This window comes from Guyanagaster necrorhizus, assembly GCF_019112545.1.
Source record: "Guyanagaster necrorhizus MCA 3950 unplaced genomic scaffold BT62scaffold_14, whole genome shotgun sequence".
Lineage (NCBI taxonomy): Eukaryota > Fungi > Basidiomycota > Agaricomycetes > Agaricales > Physalacriaceae > Guyanagaster > Guyanagaster necrorhizus.
The window spans coordinates 103,248-122,866 of NW_025064893.1; the positions used below are offsets into that span (position 1 = coordinate 103,248).

The 19,619-nt window shown below is 46.8% G+C and overlaps 9 protein-coding genes and 1 non-coding gene across 10 annotated transcripts; 6 read left to right on the plus strand and 4 right to left on the minus strand.

The window, feature by feature from the left end:
* Positions 1-171: 171 nt before the first annotated feature.
* BT62DRAFT_1006449 (uncharacterized protein) lies at positions 172-1,512 on the plus strand (the record flags this gene model as incomplete). Its single annotated transcript, XM_043177249.1, has 7 exons — positions 172-190; positions 284-332; positions 392-415; positions 469-785; positions 1,001-1,240; positions 1,302-1,326; positions 1,377-1,512. The coding sequence occupies 7 exons, from the start codon at positions 172-174 to the stop codon at positions 1,510-1,512; spliced, it is 810 nt and encodes a 269-aa protein (XP_043038993.1).
* A 312-nt stretch (positions 1,513-1,824) lies between these two features.
* On the plus strand, positions 1,825-2,927 carry BT62DRAFT_1076587 (uncharacterized protein; the record flags this gene model as incomplete). Its single annotated transcript, XM_043179236.1, has 4 exons — positions 1,825-2,027; positions 2,402-2,449; positions 2,503-2,830; positions 2,891-2,927. The coding sequence occupies 3 exons, from the start codon at positions 1,825-1,827 to the stop codon at positions 2,762-2,764; spliced, it is 513 nt and encodes a 170-aa protein (XP_043038994.1). The 3' UTR covers positions 2,765-2,830; positions 2,891-2,927.
* Positions 2,928-3,407: 480 nt separating this feature from the next.
* Positions 3,408-3,908, plus strand: BT62DRAFT_1076588 (uncharacterized protein; the record flags this gene model as incomplete). Its single annotated transcript, XM_043179237.1, has 4 exons — positions 3,408-3,507; positions 3,563-3,583; positions 3,635-3,693; positions 3,747-3,908. The coding sequence occupies exons 1-4, from the start codon at positions 3,438-3,440 to the stop codon at positions 3,906-3,908; spliced, it is 312 nt and encodes a 103-aa protein (XP_043038995.1). The 5' UTR covers positions 3,408-3,437.
* An 844-nt stretch (positions 3,909-4,752) lies between these two features.
* On the minus strand, positions 4,753-5,295 carry BT62DRAFT_1006453 (uncharacterized protein; the record flags this gene model as incomplete). Its single annotated transcript, XM_043177250.1, has 3 exons — positions 4,753-4,913; positions 4,963-5,221; positions 5,269-5,295. 3 exons carry the CDS (start codon positions 5,293-5,295, stop codon positions 4,753-4,755), a joined length of 447 nt encoding a protein of 148 aa, XP_043038996.1.
* Positions 5,296-6,740: 1,445 nt separating this feature from the next.
* Positions 6,741-7,529, minus strand: BT62DRAFT_1076591 (uncharacterized protein; the record flags this gene model as incomplete). The annotated part of the gene is made up of 5 exons (XM_043179238.1): positions 6,741-7,076; positions 7,133-7,199; positions 7,220-7,230; positions 7,294-7,435; positions 7,501-7,529. 4 exons carry the CDS (start codon positions 7,527-7,529, stop codon positions 7,160-7,162), a joined length of 222 nt encoding a protein of 73 aa, XP_043038997.1. The 3' UTR covers positions 6,741-7,076; positions 7,133-7,159.
* A 628-nt stretch (positions 7,530-8,157) lies between these two features.
* On the plus strand, positions 8,158-10,790 carry BT62DRAFT_969154 (alpha/beta-hydrolase). The gene is made up of 14 exons (XM_043188934.1): positions 8,158-8,316; positions 8,392-8,441; positions 8,490-8,558; positions 8,618-8,825; positions 8,880-9,150; positions 9,206-9,248; positions 9,297-9,324; positions 9,378-9,407; positions 9,466-9,967; positions 10,018-10,052; positions 10,115-10,168; positions 10,224-10,245; positions 10,296-10,356; positions 10,411-10,790. Exons 1-14 carry the CDS (start codon positions 8,274-8,276, stop codon positions 10,579-10,581), a joined length of 1,587 nt encoding a protein of 528 aa, XP_043038998.1. The 5' UTR covers positions 8,158-8,273; the 3' UTR covers positions 10,582-10,790.
* Positions 10,791-11,681: 891 nt separating this feature from the next.
* Positions 11,682-12,518, minus strand: BT62DRAFT_159010 (uncharacterized protein; the record flags this gene model as incomplete). Its single annotated transcript, XM_043179887.1, has 2 exons — positions 11,682-12,408; positions 12,474-12,518. Coding segments are annotated over 2 exons (603 nt in total), but the record flags the coding sequence as incomplete, so codon positions are not given.
* A 1,911-nt stretch (positions 12,519-14,429) lies between these two features.
* On the minus strand, positions 14,430-14,521 carry BT62DRAFT_t93. Its single transcript has one exon. It is a non-coding gene; the product is annotated as a tRNA-Glu (tRNA).
* A 2,035-nt stretch (positions 14,522-16,556) lies between these two features.
* Positions 16,557-17,240, plus strand: BT62DRAFT_159044 (uncharacterized protein). The gene is made up of 2 exons (XM_043179889.1): positions 16,557-16,663; positions 16,716-17,240. The coding sequence occupies exons 1-2, from the start codon at positions 16,636-16,638 to the stop codon at positions 17,024-17,026; spliced, it is 339 nt and encodes a 112-aa protein (XP_043039000.1). The 5' UTR covers positions 16,557-16,635; the 3' UTR covers positions 17,027-17,240.
* Positions 17,241-17,744: 504 nt separating this feature from the next.
* Positions 17,745-18,835, plus strand: BT62DRAFT_159041 (uncharacterized protein). The gene is made up of 5 exons (XM_043179888.1): positions 17,745-17,906; positions 17,957-18,208; positions 18,267-18,425; positions 18,483-18,690; positions 18,743-18,835. The coding sequence occupies exons 1-4, from the start codon at positions 17,835-17,837 to the stop codon at positions 18,549-18,551; spliced, it is 552 nt and encodes a 183-aa protein (XP_043039001.1). The 5' UTR covers positions 17,745-17,834; the 3' UTR covers positions 18,552-18,690; positions 18,743-18,835.
* Positions 18,836-19,619: the final 784 nt, after the last annotated feature.

A 19,619-nucleotide genomic window follows, 5' to 3' on the forward strand; every position in this document is an offset into this window, starting at 1 on the left:
TCTATTTATCTTCGATCCGCAGACGGTCATTCCTATTAGTATCAGTGCCACCGGGAGTCCGACCTCCGGATTCTAGATTCTTCAATTACGTTCCTGAAAACTTAAAGCAACGCAGCTGGCTGCGAAAGATCACCTGTCCGTTTTGCCTCTTCACATTGACAATGACACCTCATGGCTCACGTTAGCCCGTGTACGCCTGAGTGTGCAAAAGAGGACTCGTCAGACGTCTAGCGAGGCCGAAGCAACTATGCATCAGACATAGGTCTCTGTCATCTGTACGTAGTGTCCCTGCTTCTATCGCGTTCCTTGGTTTATGATATGTTAAGGTTCACGTAGGCCGACCCCGCCTGAAGTTGGTTCAACTTAGACGTCGTGTGTCACGTCGCTTTAGGGAGATCGTGAATTTCCACTGGATGTAAGAACTTGGCTACGCTGTATTGACATAACTGCTTACGCTACCATTTACAGGCAGTGCTTTTTTGGCAATGTTTGTATCAGTGGAGCGTCTGTCTTTGGTTCTCTTGCATGCTCTGTTTACCCTCGGTCGAGCCACAAAGTATCCCGCCCGATCAGAGAGGCCGTCCCGTGTCCAATATTCTTCATGGTGCCTTCATTACTAGACAGGGCCACGCTAGTTTGTGCCGCGAACCGCCTTCGCCTCCGGTATGTTCGCATGGAATGGACCACTGTTGGCCAAAATCACGTCTTTACGTTTTTTCTTCTGCTCTATGTTTTCCGTCTTCGGATGCGCTTTTTTACCGTCATCTCTTTAGTGTACCCGTCAAGTAAGCTGATCTCGATGCAAGGCTGAAATTGAAGGTACAAACTTCGCGTTTTGGCATGACTGACGGCTAATCTTATGTCCTTTCAGTCATAAACTGTGTTCTACTGTATTCCGCTGTCAAGATCATCTAAGAAGCCGAAGACGGCGAGATTCTATCTTACTTGCCTATGTCGATCCTAGTTGAATATTTTTAATATTCCTGTTCGACCCATGAAGACGCATCTTTCCCTCTCCCTCCTAGTCCTTCCCTCCCTCGTCGCCTCCACCAAGTAAATACTCGCGACCTACACGTCCGTGCTAAATACCTGGAGTACTTCAAACGTGCTACTCCATCGTGCTCGACGTGTACGGCGGCCTGGAAACGTTCGCTGCCCACTCCCGCTCTCGAAGCCGCGACGCGTGACATCCCAGTAGAGCAGGTCCTCCATCCGACGGAAATGGCCTCCTTTTTGACTGGTGGGGGGACTTTGTGTCGTACCGGCATACAAAATATGGAGAAATCAGTGGAAGGATCCAGATGCGGTACTATATATCGCTCCTAGGTACGCGCGATTAATAACATCCAGGGTGGAGCTGACGTTGAGCGCTATAGTACGGCATTCCGTGTAAAGGATCTAGAGGCTTTCGAGCTGGCGTTATTGGAAGATCCTATATTCGAGGAAATAAACATTGAGGGTTACAGGATTATGAGGCGATGGATAGAGATGGCGGTGGAATATGCCTCTTAGGAGAGGTCTAGACCGTTAACTTGTACCTATGCCGCTGACACACTTCGGATCATTAGTATTCTGGGGCTATATTCCATTCATTGTACCCTTTCTTCTGTTACCAGGTTTCACTTGGCGTTTATTCGCTATGATTTTTAATGACAGTCATGGAGCTAGTATTGTTCGCTACGGTTCTGAAATAATAAATTTCGAGGGGCGAGGGCAGTTTCGCGCCCACTCTTAGTAGATGACTTCATTTCGTTCAGACCAATATGAAGCCGCCGGCTGTTCTTATTGTGTACAGTATGTACACTAATATTAACTTCCATCGTTATGCTTCATGTCAGCTATCTGGCTTTTGGAAACCTCGCGATTATTTTGCCTAGTGAGGTTATTCGTGGGCGAAGCAACTCTGTCCCATCTAATATGGGCCAGGGAACACTGGTTACAATTCAGGCGGTGAATACCTTTTTTGTCCAGAGCATGTGCCGGAAATTGCCGATGAAGGTTGATTTTTTCCCCCTGGCGCTCTATCCGTTTGTCTGATGCCCATTCCATTTTTTTTTAGAAAAGACATCTTTAATTATCATATTTCTTTGGTTTATTCGTTTCCATGATTCTCTCATTACCCACTCTCACGCCACCCTACTGTGTTGGGCTCTTTGATAGATATCTCCTGATGTGCATGTCATGTCCTCCTGGTAGGTATATCACCTTGACGTTAAATATGAAACAGTGACGTGACTCAACTTGGACGAGGACGGTGCTACTTCCGTCAAGTTTCTTCGTCGTCAAGGAATGAGCACAGCTCGACTGGTTTCATTGGATGGCGGTTATTTTCTTACTCAATGTCATCTTTTCCATTGTAATGATATCTCTCTTTACATTCTACGTTCTTTTCTAATTATAGTTCCTGTTCTCAACGGTATGGGCTCAAAGCGATTTCGATTGGGGCACTGTTTGTTTGCCTTCTCTTCATCGAGAGACTGTTGCTCACGAATTCGGTTATAGATTGAACCAACGCGCAATTTATCACGGGTCGACTGCTACTCTTGCTATCAGTGTACGCGTTTCGAGGTATGCTTTCCCCCTTCTCGCTATGTCGTTCTTCATTAACGTTTCTCTCTTGCGACGGAAGGTGCCCATCGACTCATCGAATGAGGACGGCGAAAAGGCTGCTCTCACGTTGATAAAGTTTTCCGCTAAATCCGAGACTATAAAAGAACAGTACTGTTTAATCCTGGAGGTCCTTGCGGTAGTGGAGTCTCACTAGAAGCTTCGCTGGTTCATTATTTGCGTCTGTCATCGGGAACCAAAATTATCGGATTCGATCCTTGGAGTACGTCGGACCGCCTTTTCTTATCAAGAGTTACAACCTAAACCGCGAGTGTTGTACCAGGGGTAGGCAATTCGATGCCTCGAGTTATGTGATAACCTCAACTCTATTTACGAGTCCCTTCTCACCGAGCCAGTCCCGGCCGTATCCCCATCGTTCTACGGTGTCGTCGGCTAGAGTGTCTTGAGAACCGCAGGCAAGAACGCAGTGGACGAGCCTTACACCTGTTTCTCTGTTATTACCGAAGGTCTGGCTAGTCTGGTAGACGGGAATGGAAGCATAATTTAGAGATGCAGGCGACGGCGTACGACCCGTCTCCCGTTCATGATAATTCATGGGAGGCGGAAATTTCTGTTTCCTGCGGTGACGCCTCGAATAACAAGGACTCTGTTACGGATCTATTTGCATATTGGTACAGTATCAAAGATTTATCGACATTTTCTGACGTCCTTGTCGTTCAAAGGATCAGCTGCTCTTGCGTAGATTCCCTCTTCCACACATGTGTTGTACTCATTGCATCCTTCTTTAGTGGGGGGAAGTTCCATCGCGAAGATAGATTTACGGATGAGCTACTGGCTGTTAGCTGCAAAAATCACTTGGGTTTGTTCTGATGTATCCCATGTTAGGTCCTATCGCCGGAAACACCAGTTATCCTATCCTCGTTATAGGAAGCATGGCTGGTATGCACATCTATCCCCAGGCCCCCTTTCCTATTGACGTTAAATCTTCGTTCAGATCCCGTTACTCCCTCGCTATGTAAGTTCGCGACGCTACATGTCAGGCCTAATTTATTTATCCTTCTTCAAGGCAAAAAGACGTCCAGCACATTCCCCGGCTTCGTAGTCCTGACTCAAAACTCATCGGGGGTATGTAGCCGTTCGAACACAGATTTCGCACACTCGCTTTCCGTTGCTGTTAGCACGCATCCCTAGCCGCTTCTTCAGCATGCACGCACACGTACGTTCAAGCGTATTTTCAAAACGGCACTCTGTCCGAAGAAGGAACGGTTTGTGAAGTCGAGTCTGAGCTGTTTCCAAACATGACTGGCAGTCAACGGCGTTCTTTCCTTGTTCGCAAATGACTCCAAACCTAGTTATGAATTCTTTCAGTTCATTCGAATCGTAACCATACACCTTATTGGCCTTAACCTTCTTACTCTTTGCCGTATCATTTCTTGTTTGCTCCATTATTAAGGTTGGCCGCGTCTAGCTCATACATTGTTCTTTATATTCGTCTGTTCATATCTACAGTTATTTTATATGTGCACTTCGAATTTAGTAAGTAGATAGGCAGTTCATGTTGGTGTAAGATACCCGTCCCCAATTATCAAAGTTGATCCCTTTCTTTGTTATCTTTTATCTTACCTCCTGTGCTTTAGACCACCTTTTTTCGGTGTTTCCTCGTGGAGAATAATGCGTGGGGGTTCTGAAACTTCTGATTGCCGTCTAGCTTACCGAAGGAGTCTCAGGCTTGTGCGACGCCAAATTTGGTTGTTCCTAATCAGAGGATATAAAGCAAGAAACAGGCTGAGCGTCAACTGAAGAATAACACCCGATTGCATTACAGCATGAGACAGTACATAGTGCGTCGCAGCAGATACTTTTGGTGGTAGTAACTAGTAAGCTGCGTCCTGACCCAAACACAAACCTAATGCAATATTAATTCTCATACTCTAAAGGAAATGTTGACAGGTGACTGTGATTGCACACCTTCACTATGGCTCTGACTGCTATCTGCACTCGGCACACATGTTCTTCTGCTTTAGGGCACACTTATTCCTTTGAATGATGGTCTCTTAGTTTTTCTACAGAGGAACATGTATCAAGTGTAGCTCGAGCGCGTTGATACAGAAGTACACAAATACTGCATATTTTTCAAGGGCATTTCTTCGCAGAACTGTAGATCAGGATCAGGATCAGGGATGGCTAATCTTTGTCATCGTCCCCTACGAGTTCCATTCCACCAAACAGTTCCAACCAATCATCAAGTCGTTCTTGAATGAAAGTATGTAGATCCCAGCCATCCTTCGACACGGCGTCATGGTCGCCGTCCCAGAGGTACATATCTGCATCGATCACCTCGCCATCTTCGCCGCGTTCGTTCAGTCCTTGCTTCTACTAGAGTAAGCTTGTAACTCTCTCCTTCAAAGTCGTCCAACTTTGTACGTTGTGAATGATTTCGGGGCCACAGGAGTAGGCCGTCGACAACGGAGGTGTCGGCGTGTTTGATTACGGCGGGGTAGTCTTTGCCATACAAGGAAAATCTGGAATATCCCTTCACATAAGCGGCTTGAACGAGAGTTTCGACCTCTCTCGTTTTCCTGGAGTCGCCTGTGAGGGCCCTTGCCAACAGTGGCATCACACAAAGAGTTCCGTACAGAAACAAAGGTCGTGGCTATGTTCAGATGAGCACCTACTGGGCAATGGCATACACAGACTGACCTGAGATGTACCCTTCTTAGTTGACATACGAGTAAATGCTGTGGAGGATTTTGGGACAATGAACGTGAAGCTCAAAGGATGACGGTTCAGATTCAGAGTGGTCGCAGTTGACGCGTCCCAGTAACATCACGTGAGCGTGACACATTGCCGACACCGCATGTTCCGTCAATACACCCGCGTCTTTTTACACGAACATTGCAGGTCGGTTTCCCCGGTTCGCATTTTTACACTAGATCTTAATTATATTCAGGAAAATTACAAAAGAGGTTACCTGAAAAGTATGCCACAAGCATATCTTCTGATCTAAACATTGTTAACTGGGCAGGTTGTTTGGAGTCTGAACCTGATATTCTCTCCCCCATTCCGTTAAAACCAGTCTGCACCCCTCAGGTTGATTTTCTGCCCAGTCTTGAATAATGAAAGGTCTTACATCTGGTAATTGGATGGATAGTCGCTTCTACGGTATAACAACCCCCAGTCAGCAGTTCGTTTGGGCCTAAGTGTTGTTATCTAGTATACTGGTATGTGAACCATGTATGATGATCAGTCGACGTTTCCTCAATTCTGAAGCACCATCGACAGGATATGGGAGTAATCAACGGGCACTTTGTAGGGCCCGTTTGAAGAGGCTGCGTCATTGATACTCGCGACGACCGACATGTCTCATGGAAAGGCCCGACTGAACACCGCGCACGCACTGGCGGTTATTCATTCTTCTTACCTCGAGATTTGATATCAACGAGTTGTGCGGATCGATGTGGCATTACCTTATCCAGAATACAGTCAGCTCGGTATTCGATGAGTGGAGCGTTTGCATGAAGATCTTCTTATATGAATAGACTGATACGTCCATTGTCGATGCTCTAAAATGGAATGGCAGCAAACAGAAGAGATCGGTGAAATATCTTGTCAGGAATCACTGATGTGTATTTATCAGCCCTGTTCTCTCGCATCGTTGATTATAGATCGTATCATCATCGCACTATCTGAGCCTTTGCGGACTCTTTGGGGATACAAAGCTGTCGATACGAGCCTGGAGGACACAGCCGCCCCCCTGACCAGTGACCACACTGGGCTTCTTGACTTGGACTCGGATTAAATACGTTTAGTGAGCAGATTACTATAGCTAAACGGCAATGAACGAGGACAGATCCATAGATGATGCGGTTAAAGATAGCAAGGGAAATCAAAGCTAGGAATAAAATACGAGCGACAAGAAGAGGTACAGAAGCTGGCGCAAAATCCACACTCGGGGTTTATCAAAACTCTTTGAGGCACACAAGCTTACGGGATAGGCCCGAGTGCTGCGAACTGCATGTTCAGGCCGCGGCTCTCCGAACTCCTCAGTCCTAATATTTCCGAGAGACAAGTGACGCGGGAAAAACTGATGGTTTCACCTAGACCTTATCACAGCACGCAAAGACAAGCAGGCCCAGAATGTGCCGTCGATGCGACGAACAGAATCCTACTTTGCTTATCATCATCGTACGGAAAAATCGTGAATTAGAAGTGCACCATCGTCAGGATTATGGAGGGCATAATTCATCAGGATCCCAACAGTGCTGGATATGACTTGAATCCATTGGAAGGTGTGCAGAATCATCACGAGCCTATCTCTGTCACTAGATCTTCGGAGGAGTTGATGTACCCTTGTTCAGACTTTGATTTGTCGTAAACGGCGAACGCCGTCTCCTTTCCCCAAAGAACGTGGTGGGATAGTGCTCATTGGTGAATGGGCAGACGGGGATGTAGTCGCAAAATGAAGCTGGAGGAGTGGCATCGACGTGTAACTTTGCATGGACGAAGGTCTGGAGATAATGCGAGTATGGATCACTGACAGATCCCTCTAATTCTAATTCACATTAAAGGTGCCAGCTTCACACATTCGTTTTCAAGACCGGGGGAAACGTGAGGCAGAAGTTGGTGGCGAAGTGGGGCGAAGTGGGGCGAAGTGGGTAGCACCTATAGATTAAATAAATAACGATCCGTTTGGGGTGCGGCAAGGACTCCTGATGAACTCCGCACAGTTTGAAAGGCGCCCGTTTCTCTGATATCGAACCTAACTCTATAAATTTTCGCTTCACGGTCGGGGCAGACTGGACTTGAGATCTGCGTGATGTCAATAATCGTGAGCAGACGTCTGTAATATACGGCAGTGAAAACCGAACTTGGGATCCAGGTAACAGGTTACTGAGAGAATAGTTGTTTCAGTTTCCTGACACTTCAACATACAAACGCAAAATGAGGCACAAGAATCCCATTTTCACCTTGAACTACTTGTCTGTTGAAATTGAGCGACGTCAATGCCAGGAACAGAAGTGCTGCATGGTTTTCAACATCTCGGGGTTCTTTGGCATATTGATGTTATTAGAAAGCGAAGAATCACGATACCATCGAATATGGGTCAGGAGACATTGGTTACAATCCAAGCGATGAATCTTTTTTATCCATTGCTTGTGTCGGCAATTGCCGACCTATGTCGGTCTTTATTACCGTGTCGCTCACGCCCGTGTGTCTGAAGCCCATTCTATTCTTTAGGAAAGACAATTTTAACTATCATATTTTCTTTGTTTTATTCATTTCTACGATTCTATTATTACCCTCTCTCATGCCGCGCTGCTGTTCCTAGGTTCCAGCGATTTTGAGATATCTCCTGGTGCGCAGTCCATGTCTTCCTGGGAGGTATCATTATATTACCCTGGTATTAAACATGAAACAGTGTCATAACTCAACATGGGTGAAGACGGCGCTACTTACCCGTATCGTACTGTGATCAAACAAGGAACACAGCCCGGCTTGATTTCATGTGGTGATTATGTTGCTTTGATCTTTGAATGCCATCAGTAGTTCACGATACAGGATCGCACAATACATAGCTGCACCAATAGCCGTGCCGTCATGCGACTTAGATGTCCTTTTATAGACGCTATCCGCAGTTGCTCGGATAATTTTCATCTGCCTCAGAAGTGCAGAATTCGAGTTGACACTGCATCTGCATTAAATTCATGTTTCAAGGCGACTGGCCCGCTATTGTCGACGCATATAAATGTTCGCGAATATTTTCTTGCTTAATGTCATCTTCAATGATTTCTCTCATTTTTATGTTCTGCGTTTTTTATTCAGTGTTCCTGTTCTCAGCAGTATTGGCGCAGAGTGACTTCGATTGGACTACTGTTTGCTTGACTTCTCCTCATTGGGTACCGCTCATGACTCGGTTATAGATTGAACCAACGAGCAACTTATCATGGGTCGACTGCTACTCCGACTATCAGTGCACACGTTTCCAGGTAAGCCTTCCCCCTCCCCACTACGGTGTTTTAACTAACGTTTTTCTGCGCGACGGAAGGTGCCCATCGACTACTCGAATGAGGACAGTGACAAAGCTGCTCTTGCGGTAATCAAGCTTTCCGCTCAATCCGAGACTGACTATAAAGGAACCGTACTGATCAATCCGGGAGGCCCTGGCGAAAGTGGTATCGCTACAATCATTTCCAGTGGTTCGGCTCTCGCCTCTGTCATCGGGAACCAATACGACATCATCAGCTTCGATCCTCGTGGTACGTTGAACTGCATTTTATCATGTGATACAGGTCAAACCGTGATTGTCGTAGGGGTCGCCAATTCGACGCCTCGAGCAGAGTTCTTCCTCTCCGAACAAGAGCACTTGCAATGGCTTGCTAGTACCGATCATTGGAGCTATGTTGTCAACGCGACCTCAGACCAAATTCCTCATCTATGGGCATCCACACAAGTTGTCGCGGAATTGGCCAAGGAAAGAGACAACGGGATCTTGGATTACATCACTACGGACAATGTCGCTCGAGATATGCTGCGAATTAGTGAGGCAGCGGGTCAAGAGAAGCTACAGTATTGGGGATTCTCGTAAGCCAGAGGGTTTTTTTTTGCCTCTGTTCGATGGCTGATCATTTCCCTCTAGTCATGGGACGGTTCTTGGCGCCACTTTTGCTGCCATGTTCCCTGTGTGTATCTTCCTCTCCCCTGAAACGTTAAGTTAACGGACTATGAAGGATAATGTTGAACGTATCGTGCTTGATGGTGAGTGTCGTCAAATTCTCATGTCCTCAGGCTCTCCTAATTATATGATATAGGTGTTTTCGATATGGATGGCTATTACAGGGGTAAGATAGTAATGCTGCGTCCACAAACGTACAATATCTGATATCTTGTTCTTCTCAGGCGACTGGCGAAATGAGATCCTCGATACTGACAAGGACATGCAATCATTCTTCGACGGATGCGCGGCTGCTGGTCCCGACAGATGTGCCTTCTACGCGCCTACTGCTGATGAGATATCCAATAACCTCAACTCCATTTACGAGTCCCTTCTCACCGAGCCAGTCCCGGTCGTATCCCCATCATTCTACGGTGTCGTCGACCATACCGTCTTGAGAACCGCAGTTATGAATGCACTGTACGAGCCTTACACCTATTTCTCTGTTCTTGCCGAAGGTCTGGCTAGTCTGGCAGCCGGGAATGGCAGCATAATTTACGATATGCAGGCGACAACCTACGACCCATCTTCTGCTTATGATAATTCATGGGAGGCGGAAATTGCTGTTGCCTGCGGTGATAGCCTGAATAACACGGACACCGTGGCAGATTTGTTTGCATATTGGGATAGTATCGAAGGTTTATCGACATTTGCCGATATACTCATCATAGCGAGGATCAGCTGCTCGTGCGTCAATTCCTCCTTTGACGGGTGTGGTGCTAATCGTGGTTCTTTAGTGGATGGAAGTTCCATCGCGAAGACAGATTCACGGGTGCGCTATTGGCTGTTGGCTGCACGAATCACTTGGGTTTGTTCTGATGTATCCCATGTTAGGTCCAGTCACCGGAAATACCAGTTATCCTATTCTTCTTATAGGAAACACGGCCGGTATGTCCATCTATCCCCGACTCTCTTTTCCTACTCATATCAATCTCTTGTTCAGACCCCGTTACTCCCCTTGCTATGTAAGTCGGCAGTACCACATGTCAGGATTACTTTATTTATCCTTCTTCAGGGCGAAGAAGACGTCCAGCGCATTCCCTGGCTCCGTAGTCCTGACTCAGAACTCATCTGGGGTGAGTAGTCATTCGAAACCATATTTCGCACCCTCACTTGTTCCGTTGCTATAGCACACATCTTTGGTCGTTTCTTCCGCATGCACACAGGCGTACGTTCAAGCTTACTTTCAAAACGGCACTCTGCCCGACGAGGGAACAGTTTGTGAAGTCGAGTCTGAGCTGTTCCCGACTTCGTCAAATGCTACTGGTAGTGAGCGACGTTCTTTCCGTGGTGGCAAATGATTCCAAAACCTAGTTATCAATTCTTTCGGCTGACACTTAACCTTACTCTCCATCGATTTATTCCTGGTTTGCTTCACTACTGTTTTCCGCGTCCAACTCGTACATCCCTCTTTCTGTTCAGTTTTTTCCCATCTGAATGTCGCGCAGTTATTGTACATGTTGCTACTTTGATTATGGTACGTAGATAGGCAGCTCATGTTGCGTGTAAGATACTTTGTTTAATTTTTTATTCTTGTCTTTCAGGCAGCTTTTTCTCTCGTGAAGAATAACGTGCCATGTACTTGCCAGGCTACCGGGGCGTATTCCACTAAGACAAGCACGTCTCTTTTAAACGAACCTTGCAGGCTCGAAATTCAAAGTCCCCGCCTATACAATGAAAAGTAGATCAAGTAATATTTTCTATGGTATTTATCCGCAATTCACAACCTGAAAATCTCCCTTTCAATACAACATCATTACCTTATATTACATCTCCGTGGGTGATTATAATTCCTTGTTACCTTGCATAGAAACGAGAATGAACGCGCAGGGACGGTCTCTGGCAAGCGCGCACCATTTACACTCTGGGAAGGCGCGTCGATCTGGTCCGTCATAGCAGCTGGAACGACGCGATGACGCAAGGAACGAGTGTGGCTGTGCACTTACCCTTCTTCCTCCAATGCTTTGACCACGCCGGACATGTCAATATCCTTTGCCCTCGACCCGTCCGACATAATACTCTATGTTGACCTTGATTCAGTGTTGCCAGACTCGGATACATCTTTTCTTCCCGCATTGTACCACCCAAATCTTGACGCTCAACGGAGGCTTCCACATTCAGCTCACTGCTACTCTCTCTTCCACTGACGATTGTGCCCAAGATGGTACGATCTCTTAAGACATGGCGACTGCAAAAGTCGCGTCTGGGGCTATCGGACTTGACCACGCTCATCCGGATGGTGGAGGCGCTCGACTGCAGGACGACGCATAAAATGGATCCCAAGAGAGTATTACGAGGAGCTGAAAAGAGGGAGATGACCAGAGGAGAAAGATGGGTGGCGTATCATAGAGGTCGATGATAAGGCGGACGGCGACCAGCACGATACTGAACACGTCAAGCGCGGCGATGCTCTTCCTGTCCAGCATGAACACGGCGTCGACTGCTGCCAGTTCCGTCGGGGCTGTTCAGCCTGCCGCCTTACTCGGGCTCGTCTGTCAGTCACATTGATACTCGCCATCAAGGCGATACCCACAAAGGCGATACCGACGACAAGGATGCCCAGTAGCGCGTTATCTACGACCAAGCATGAACATCTGGCAAAAAATCGAGGATGAAAAATGATTGGATAGGATGAGTGACATGGACGACCAGAGTTCCGGTGAGCTAACGATAATCAATCGCCAGCCATGGCAGACCTGCGATACCATCCAAGGAGAATTTTTGTGATCCAGACTATTGTAGTAATCGGACCTAGACATGGTTTGGAAAGGAGACAGTATGGTCTCGAGACTGATCGCACGAAAAACATCGGGTGGTAGCCTTCGAACTGGCGAGGAAAGCACTCTGGCATCCTTAGAGTCTTCCTCTATTGAAATACACTCTGACAAAAGAGCATCACGTGTCTTCCTGGCATCTGCAATCCTCTCGTCAAGTTCAGCAATATGCCCAGATGCCTTCTTGACTATCTCCTGGGAACAGGACAACTCTGCATCCGTTGGGACATCATTGCATTGAAGCAACTGTAAGATGTGAGGTCTGCGTATGCTCTGCGGGAAGGGTTGCCTTGCTACAGATCCACATAAGGGACAGTTAATGAAATCGCGATGTTGCTTCCCCGATATTTGGCGCTGAGAAACAGAATAATAAGTATCAATCAGCCAACCTGAGGCTGGCACAAAAAGAAGATACCTACAATACTTATCGAATTTGTCGAGTGCGAATACTTGTAATGATGAAGCATAAATAACGAACAAAAAGTAGCGAGGCTGCCGCCCAACATGGTTTCCCACGGGTCCACATGATTCACATGATTCAATGTGGGCGTACAATGCGGACAAACTTGAAGTCAGGTTTTGGGCAAGTTCAGTTACACCAGTAATATGTCGGTTAGGGTGCAAAAACTGCACAGCTGACCAGTAAAAGACTACTCAGTAGTAAAGTAAACGTAGACATTGGGAAGATTCCAAATAATCTACAATAAAAATTGTCAATTCGACAGGAAAAGTGCATTAAGAGGGAATCAAACCCCCGGCAGGCCAAGGCCCAGGTTACCACTACCCCATTAATGCAGACAATAACAAATTATTACGGTCGATTATTATGTCATTTTTAGAAGGTAAATACATTCCAAAATCTCTAATATTGACACAGAATTCCAGGATGTGGATATACAACTGGAATGCCTCCAAGCTCAATGTCAAGTGCCCTTATCTTCTCGCCCCAAAAAAGAAGGCTTTCTATTTTCCCACAAGGCTCTTGCCAATCTGCTCGCTCCCCACAGAGATGTTGCAAGAAATCTTTGTTCATTCTCTCTCTGATGACCATAATGAAGTCATGCTATCAGAGCAGTCATTGCTGCTCCTGGCCTACATCTGCAAAGAATAGAGGAACCTACTATTGTCCATCCTGCATTTGTGGTCTCCTCCCCCCCCATCATCATCTCTGTTACACACACTGAATGTGTACTCTCCAATGGTATCCTCACTGTGCAAATGATTCCCTAAAAAGTATAGCAATAGATGTGATTTATATCTTGCCTTGGAAGGGAAGATACTAGTTTTGATATCTAGATATCTGAACAAATGCTGACTTCTCTTCAACTCCAGTAACAATGGGATATTTCCTCATTCATATGTGAAGGCAAGAATATGCATTTCTGGGCATTTGACAAACTCTACATCTGGAAACTCTCATCTGGTCTCTGTCTTGGTTGATATTTTGTTTCTGGTTCTGTTCATATGATCGACTACCTCTTGTTCTTCTTCTCAATGGCTGTTGTTGACATGATGAATATCAAATTTTTGTAACTGTTTTTGCAAAATGCACTTTTGAGCATACCTTGTTAATCATATTTGTATTGGCTATGGTTGTGTCATGCACCAGTTCCACTGTTGGAATATAAAGTCCTTTGAAAAGCACCTTTATACTAATTTCCAGGAAGCTGAAATCATGTTTGAGAAGGAAGGTAGAATATACAGGTTGTATTTGTTCCCACAAGGAAACAATGTGAATCAAGGTCAACCACTCAAGGATCAGTTATCTGATGCTTTAGACTTTCAGTATTTACTTGCCACTGACTGGCAGTTGCTTAATCATTGACCTGGCAGTGATCTGGAATCACACCATTGATTCTTGACAAGTCTCAGAAACTTGTAGGCATATTGTATATACAAAGCAAAGGCATATATATGCTATGTAGGGTTGTCCACAAATCTCTTGGTTTTGATATGCCCAGATTTCAGACTGGTAAGCTACCTCTCATTGCTGGAGGGATTTTCATTGAAGTAACTTACCTGTCATAGTTAGACATGATGATTCACTAATACTAAATCAGTATTCTACTTATATACTATATTAATAGATATATGACATTTCCAGGTGAATTATAGCTCATGAGATCAAGAAAATGTGTAAAAACATAAAGACAAAGATTCTTAGAAGACATCTGCGATTCCTGTGTATCTGTCATGTGACAATACATGTAATATGGTAAGTAAATGGTAAATTATGATATCAAACCTTCTCTCCCCTCTCTCGATGAGATGTAAGCAAAAAAACATCTCTTACCCCACCTGGCTCTAATGGTGTGTTTTCCAGCAAATTCTAGCTTAAGAGATCAGCAAAATTTATGGGTAGCTAACGAATTGATTTCGGATACGGGGAATCGAACCCCGAGCTGCCGCGACCTGATATCAAAGATATTATGAGAGGCGGCAATGTTAGCCGTTACACCATATCCGAACAAATGATTTTGTTCTTGTCGAGACTTTCTGCCGAGGTTAGGTGATTGCTTTTTAGCTCCGTTTTGAATGACATCTCTCCATTGCACTCAGGATCGTGTCTCGGATTCCGCATGTTCCAGCAGTTTGCCCAAGGAAGGTGATCTTTGAAAAATATCGTGATCCAGAACACAGCTCGGAATGGGCGGAAGACGTGCGATCATAGCACTCCAGTGGTATGTCTGGCTATACCACCACTCGTTGTAATACTATTCTGCTCGGCTCTATGGAATATCGGGTAAAATTCTATGTAAAATTTGATGTATCGTTATCGTCTACCAACGAGCCCACGTGTACGATTATGATTATCCCTGCCCATCTGGCTTCTAAAGCTCAGATTTAGCCTCGTACGCCGAAAATTGGCAATTTGGTCCCAGCCCTGTACGTTGTAATTCCGAGTTTACGATCAGCAATTGAGTAGAAAAAGCAGGTCAGCGACTCGATAAAACAAACTATGGCTGGACTTTGTCAAAGCTGCCAGGATAAGCTGCTCTTGACCTGGGCTTATGATTCCAGGCTGCTTGCGATTAGTCCGTATAGTACCAGTCACGTTGGTACAACGAAGACTCTCAAGCCTCCATGGCACAGCTTTTCCCAACTCTCCGACTTCCTCACTCAAATATACCTCCTCCAAGGACCCTCCAGCTTCGCCTTGTGTTCTATGTCGAGCCTCTATCATCCTCCGTAACTATGCAGCCATGGCTATGAACACGCAAACTGGGCCCCCTATTAAAGAGATAGTCTCGAGATGGGGGAATAAGCCTAAATGACTCATCGCTGACTTTCCCGAGAGCGATGAAGACGTCAGGCACGTTAAACTTCACGCAGAGCGTTAGCCTTAGGGTCCACTTCGGCATTTCGATTTACAGAGTTTCCGTCTACGGCAAGTGGAGCGGACAAGATCTCGAGCTCGAGATCTGTCAAGTTAGGCGCGGTATCCTGGTCTATGGTCGTATCGTCGTAAATGAGCGTCAACTTTTCGCAGCGCGGGTAAACGGAGATGGGATGGGATACAGGCTTGCAGTGGAGCCTGAGGTAGATTCCGATGTCGGTTCGGTGACGCTGAGATTCTGCAGTAAAGTGTGTCAGTCTGACCATGAGGATTTCAACGTGCTACTGCAGCAGGATCGGGATAATTGAGGAGCGCGAGGCAGGATTCCTTCGCGTTCCTCGCCCCATGCCACTCACAAGAGAGAAGCCACATCAGAAGGGTGCTGTGAAGACATTTAATCGCGAAATTATTATCGGTAGGGCCAACTAGCGCGAGAATGTAGTGAATGGGAGGAAGGAAGGAGCGCGACGGACCCATAACACTCAGATTGGTCCATCGCAGTGATGTGGGGGAAAACCATGGCAAGAAGTGGGTAGAGTGTGATATCAGCACCAGCGTCGATGCAGATCGTGAGGGGGTGCGTTCCCGTTCTGGCTAGAAGAATGCTGAGGCGGAAGATGTATTCCGTGTGGTTTAACGTACTTATCCATCACCACGCTGATACATGACCATAGCTTGGAGGTCGCTAATGTGGTACGTCTCCAGCTCGCACAAACCTGAGACAAAACCCACGGCGCATTCTTGGTATCGAGAGTCAAACTCGCCGGGGAGTGCATGGATAATTTTGTCTATGTGGTTGGGGATGCAAGCAGCGAAAATGTCTATGAGCACGTCTTCTCGTAGCCTGCGAACGGGATTTAAGGGGGCTCTAGCATCAGCGACGCGTTTAGTTTGCAGAGTTTGCTCCTTGAGGAGAGCATATAGAGTTCTTCTTGTGGCGGAGATGCGTCATTATAGGACAGAGAGGTAGCCGACACCCTCGTGGGCGACGGACTTGAGTGAAACATATTCAAGATCAAGAGGCGCGTCGTTGGAAGAACTAGCCCTGTGATTCGGGATGGTGTAAGAGCTGTAGGTTTCTCCGCCGCATTCCGGCCCGTCTGTGCCCTCATAAGGTGCTGACTAAGCTCAGAGGACCTGTCCGTCGTCGTATCATGTGGAATGAACTGGACCAACGCGTTACGATCCACCACCACGACGAGATCCAGCCTTTGGATAACTTGACTGGCTTAGTACTGTACGCAATGTCAACTCCGTCTCGTCAAGCTTCCAGCTGGGTCGATATACTTCATCCTACAGACGTGGAAATACTGATTATATGCAGGATATATGTCGCTTTTTATTGGTCAAATTGTCCATCAAGTTTTTCTCGCACTGTGTGTCTGGCTAGAGCTGACTATATGCTCTCCCATGCATTTTCAAGCTTCAATAACCCTTTTTATGCGTTCTGCTCGAACATCTTGCTATTTTTCAGGATGGCGCCGTCATTGCTCCCGTATGCTCGTTCCCACCTCTCTATATGCATGTGCATCTGTATTTTACTCGATACTCGGTGTTTACTGTCATGAGACACGACCTGAAGCTGATTATCTGCGACAATACTTTCCATCTTCAGCTTCATATAATCTGTCCTAAATTGCGGCAGCGGCCGTCCTTGTGTGTCGTATCCTGGGTCTGCGTCGTAGCTTCCGCTTCCGAAGCATTACGTGTCTTGAAAGAATTTACCTCTTCGGTTTTCATTTCAAAATACTTAGGAGACTGAGAGCGAGTGCCTCGTTTCCATAGACAGGGACTAAGAATACGTGCGCGCAGTGCTTTTCTTCACTCCTGTCTCTCAGTAGCCCTTTCTCGTCTCGACTCCTCGGGGGCGTATCACTGAGACCCTGGACGGCGCCCCGTCCATTACGCGTCGCCTTGGGGAAGTTGCACGATCGAGCCAATGATCGACAGAGTTACACATTTTTCACAGGCTCGCTCCCGATGACTTCCGATAAGCATCTTTATCTAACCCGGTTCTCTCCCCAGATGACCCCGCCTGGAGGGCTGGACATTGACGACTCCCTCAAAGCTTGTGCCGGAGAGAACACGAGCAGGCCTCGAGGCAGTCACGATTCAGATATGCAGTAATTGCCTGATGACAGCGTCCCAGTTGTTCGTAAACGCGGAATCGTTGCGAGCCCCCTGGTGTCTGAATTTGATGCGTCGCGGAACTTGGAGACAATATTGCCAACGAAACTGTCAGGTCCGCCAGGGTCCGCCACATTGATCTTTATGACAGTGTCCGCAGAATTGTCCACTATGAATCTCGATGAACCATAATTCTGCGGGTATTTCGACCCATGCGGATCAACACGGGCATGCCTGAGAGGTGTGCTTTTGGCTTCGACCTATTAATGCTTGGACATTGTGCGGAGTTTGTCTTTGTCAAGTCCCATATCGATTTATGTCTGTCCCTGTTTCCTTGTCCTCCTACACGATGGATATTTTGTGCACCCACAACATATACTTGCCATATGTAAGACCCGCTCATCTGTCGAGTCGGCGCACTGATTGATTTTCCTTTAGCTAGCGGCATCTTCCCTCGCAAAAGTGGACATCCACTCTTGCATAGAAGACCTCGCGTCTCATTTCGCCTTGCTACGCGATGCGCCTCCCACCCTGCAGAATCTCACAATGCTCCTGGACGAGGCCGTCTTTGGGATCTGGGCGGCTCTTGAGTCGAGCATTCTGGATACGAACTCCCTCCTTGATCTCGCAAGAACAGTCGACAGGTACATATCGCTTCCTTCTACCTACAGTCCCCCTTCTCATCACCCGGTGCGTGCGCTTTAACAGAGTCAGGCAGGCTATATTTATGAACAATACCTTCGCACAGTCGCCTTCAACGTACGCGAATGAAAAAGCGAGGCGCGGGTCTAAGCTTGGGAGCGTTCTCAAACTGCTGGACGCGGCCGAACGGCGAGACGCCCGCTCCAAGTACAATATCTTCGCATCTCAGTTCAACGTCCTGAACTCGGTGATCACCAGCCTATGGGTAAGTAGCTAGACGTTAACCTGGGGCTGTGGGCATTGTGCTCATACCTCGTGACAGACTATTTTTGATTCAGCGGTCTTGTTGGACTGTATCCCAAAGCTCAGTTACGAACCGCCGCAGCGTTAATCCGAAGACATTATTGAAGTTGTGGATGTGTACTGTCGTTGAACTCACAATACCCGATGTTCTCCGTGGTGGAGGGCTAAATCGTGTCGCCGAACATGACCCATGACTTGCGCTGCGCGAAAGCATATCTCGCTTTATGGTATGGGTCAAAAACAGGATATATTGTTTTGGTACTGACGACCTCTCCATAGCGGTGATAAGTCACGATAGCGCTTATTGTCACGATTTTTATCATTCTCACCGGACCTCTTTCACCTTTTTTTTTCGAGTTATTAATATCTGCACGGCGGAAGTCATCTGTCTGTAGACTATATACCCTATTTTACCCGGAATTTAGGTCCATCGCATCCTTGTTTTTCCGTTGCTGTCGTTCACACACACCCCCCCGTCCTTGCCCGGGGGTGCCAAATTGGGTTATAGGGTTTATGAAATAATTTGGACCTCTTGGGATCAGGGATCGCATGATTTGTTGATATAGATCTTATCTGTCTGCTGGGTACGAGTTTGAGCTTTCGTTAACGTTGACGCGCTTGACGATGTCGAGCCCAACCTTCGTTTGTAAGCGATAGGAGTGTACCCCGCTGGATACCCAGGTGCTTGAGCTGAAGGGCTGATTTAATTTCAGTGGGTAATTTATTCTGAGGGCAAATACGAGGCCACGCTGGTTAAATTTGTATTTGCCCAGTCGCAGCGGACGCGACGCGTTCTGATCATGTGCTAGGACCGCTGCCGTGGATATGTCTCTAGGAGTTCCTCAGCGGAATGGAACGTCTGCCAGTGGGTATTCGTGATTCTCCACTACGTAGGTCCTCATAGCCGGTTGCATAGCGCTTGACAGTGATAAGAGCGAAATTTTTTGGCTTCGGCAGCGTAAGCTACGGTTTTTAGGGTTTTGAGATCATCTGAGTTATGTAAGTACTCGGTCGGGCGCAGCGATGGCGATTTCACGTTCCCGTCCGTGCATCATGACATGGTCCATTCAATTAGACAAACCACATCGCGTCAGAGAAGCAGCGCCACAGTGACATGGATTTACCGTCGCGCACGTCAGTCCTCGCTATGTTCAGG

Bases quoted from the DNA above. Each gene is read 5' to 3' on its own strand.
- BT62DRAFT_159044 (XM_043179889.1), top strand. From the start codon at position 16,636: ATGTCAACTCCGTCTCGTCAAGCTTCCA. The intron at 16,664-16,715 runs GCTGGGTCGATA...GATTATATGCAG, and splicing joins TCCGTCTCGTCAAGCTTCCA to GATATATGTCGCTTTTTATT.
- BT62DRAFT_969154 (XM_043188934.1), top strand. From the start codon at position 8,274: ATGTTTCAAGGCGACTGGCCCGCTATTGTCGACGCATATAAAT. The intron at 10,169-10,223 runs GTATGTCCATCT...TCTCTTGTTCAG, and splicing joins TCTTATAGGAAACACGGCCG to ACCCCGTTACTCCCCTTGCT. The intron at 10,246-10,295 runs GTAAGTCGGCAG...ATCCTTCTTCAG, and splicing joins CCCGTTACTCCCCTTGCTAT to GGCGAAGAAGACGTCCAGCG.
- BT62DRAFT_159041 (XM_043179888.1), top strand. From the start codon at position 17,835: ATGTCTGTCCCTGTTTCCTTGTCCTCCTACACGATGGATATTTTGTGC. The intron at 17,907-17,956 runs GTAAGACCCGCT...ATTTTCCTTTAG, and splicing joins ACAACATATACTTGCCATAT to CTAGCGGCATCTTCCCTCGC. The intron at 18,209-18,266 runs GTGCGTGCGCTT...ACCTTCGCACAG, and splicing joins GTCCCCCTTCTCATCACCCG to TCGCCTTCAACGTACGCGAA.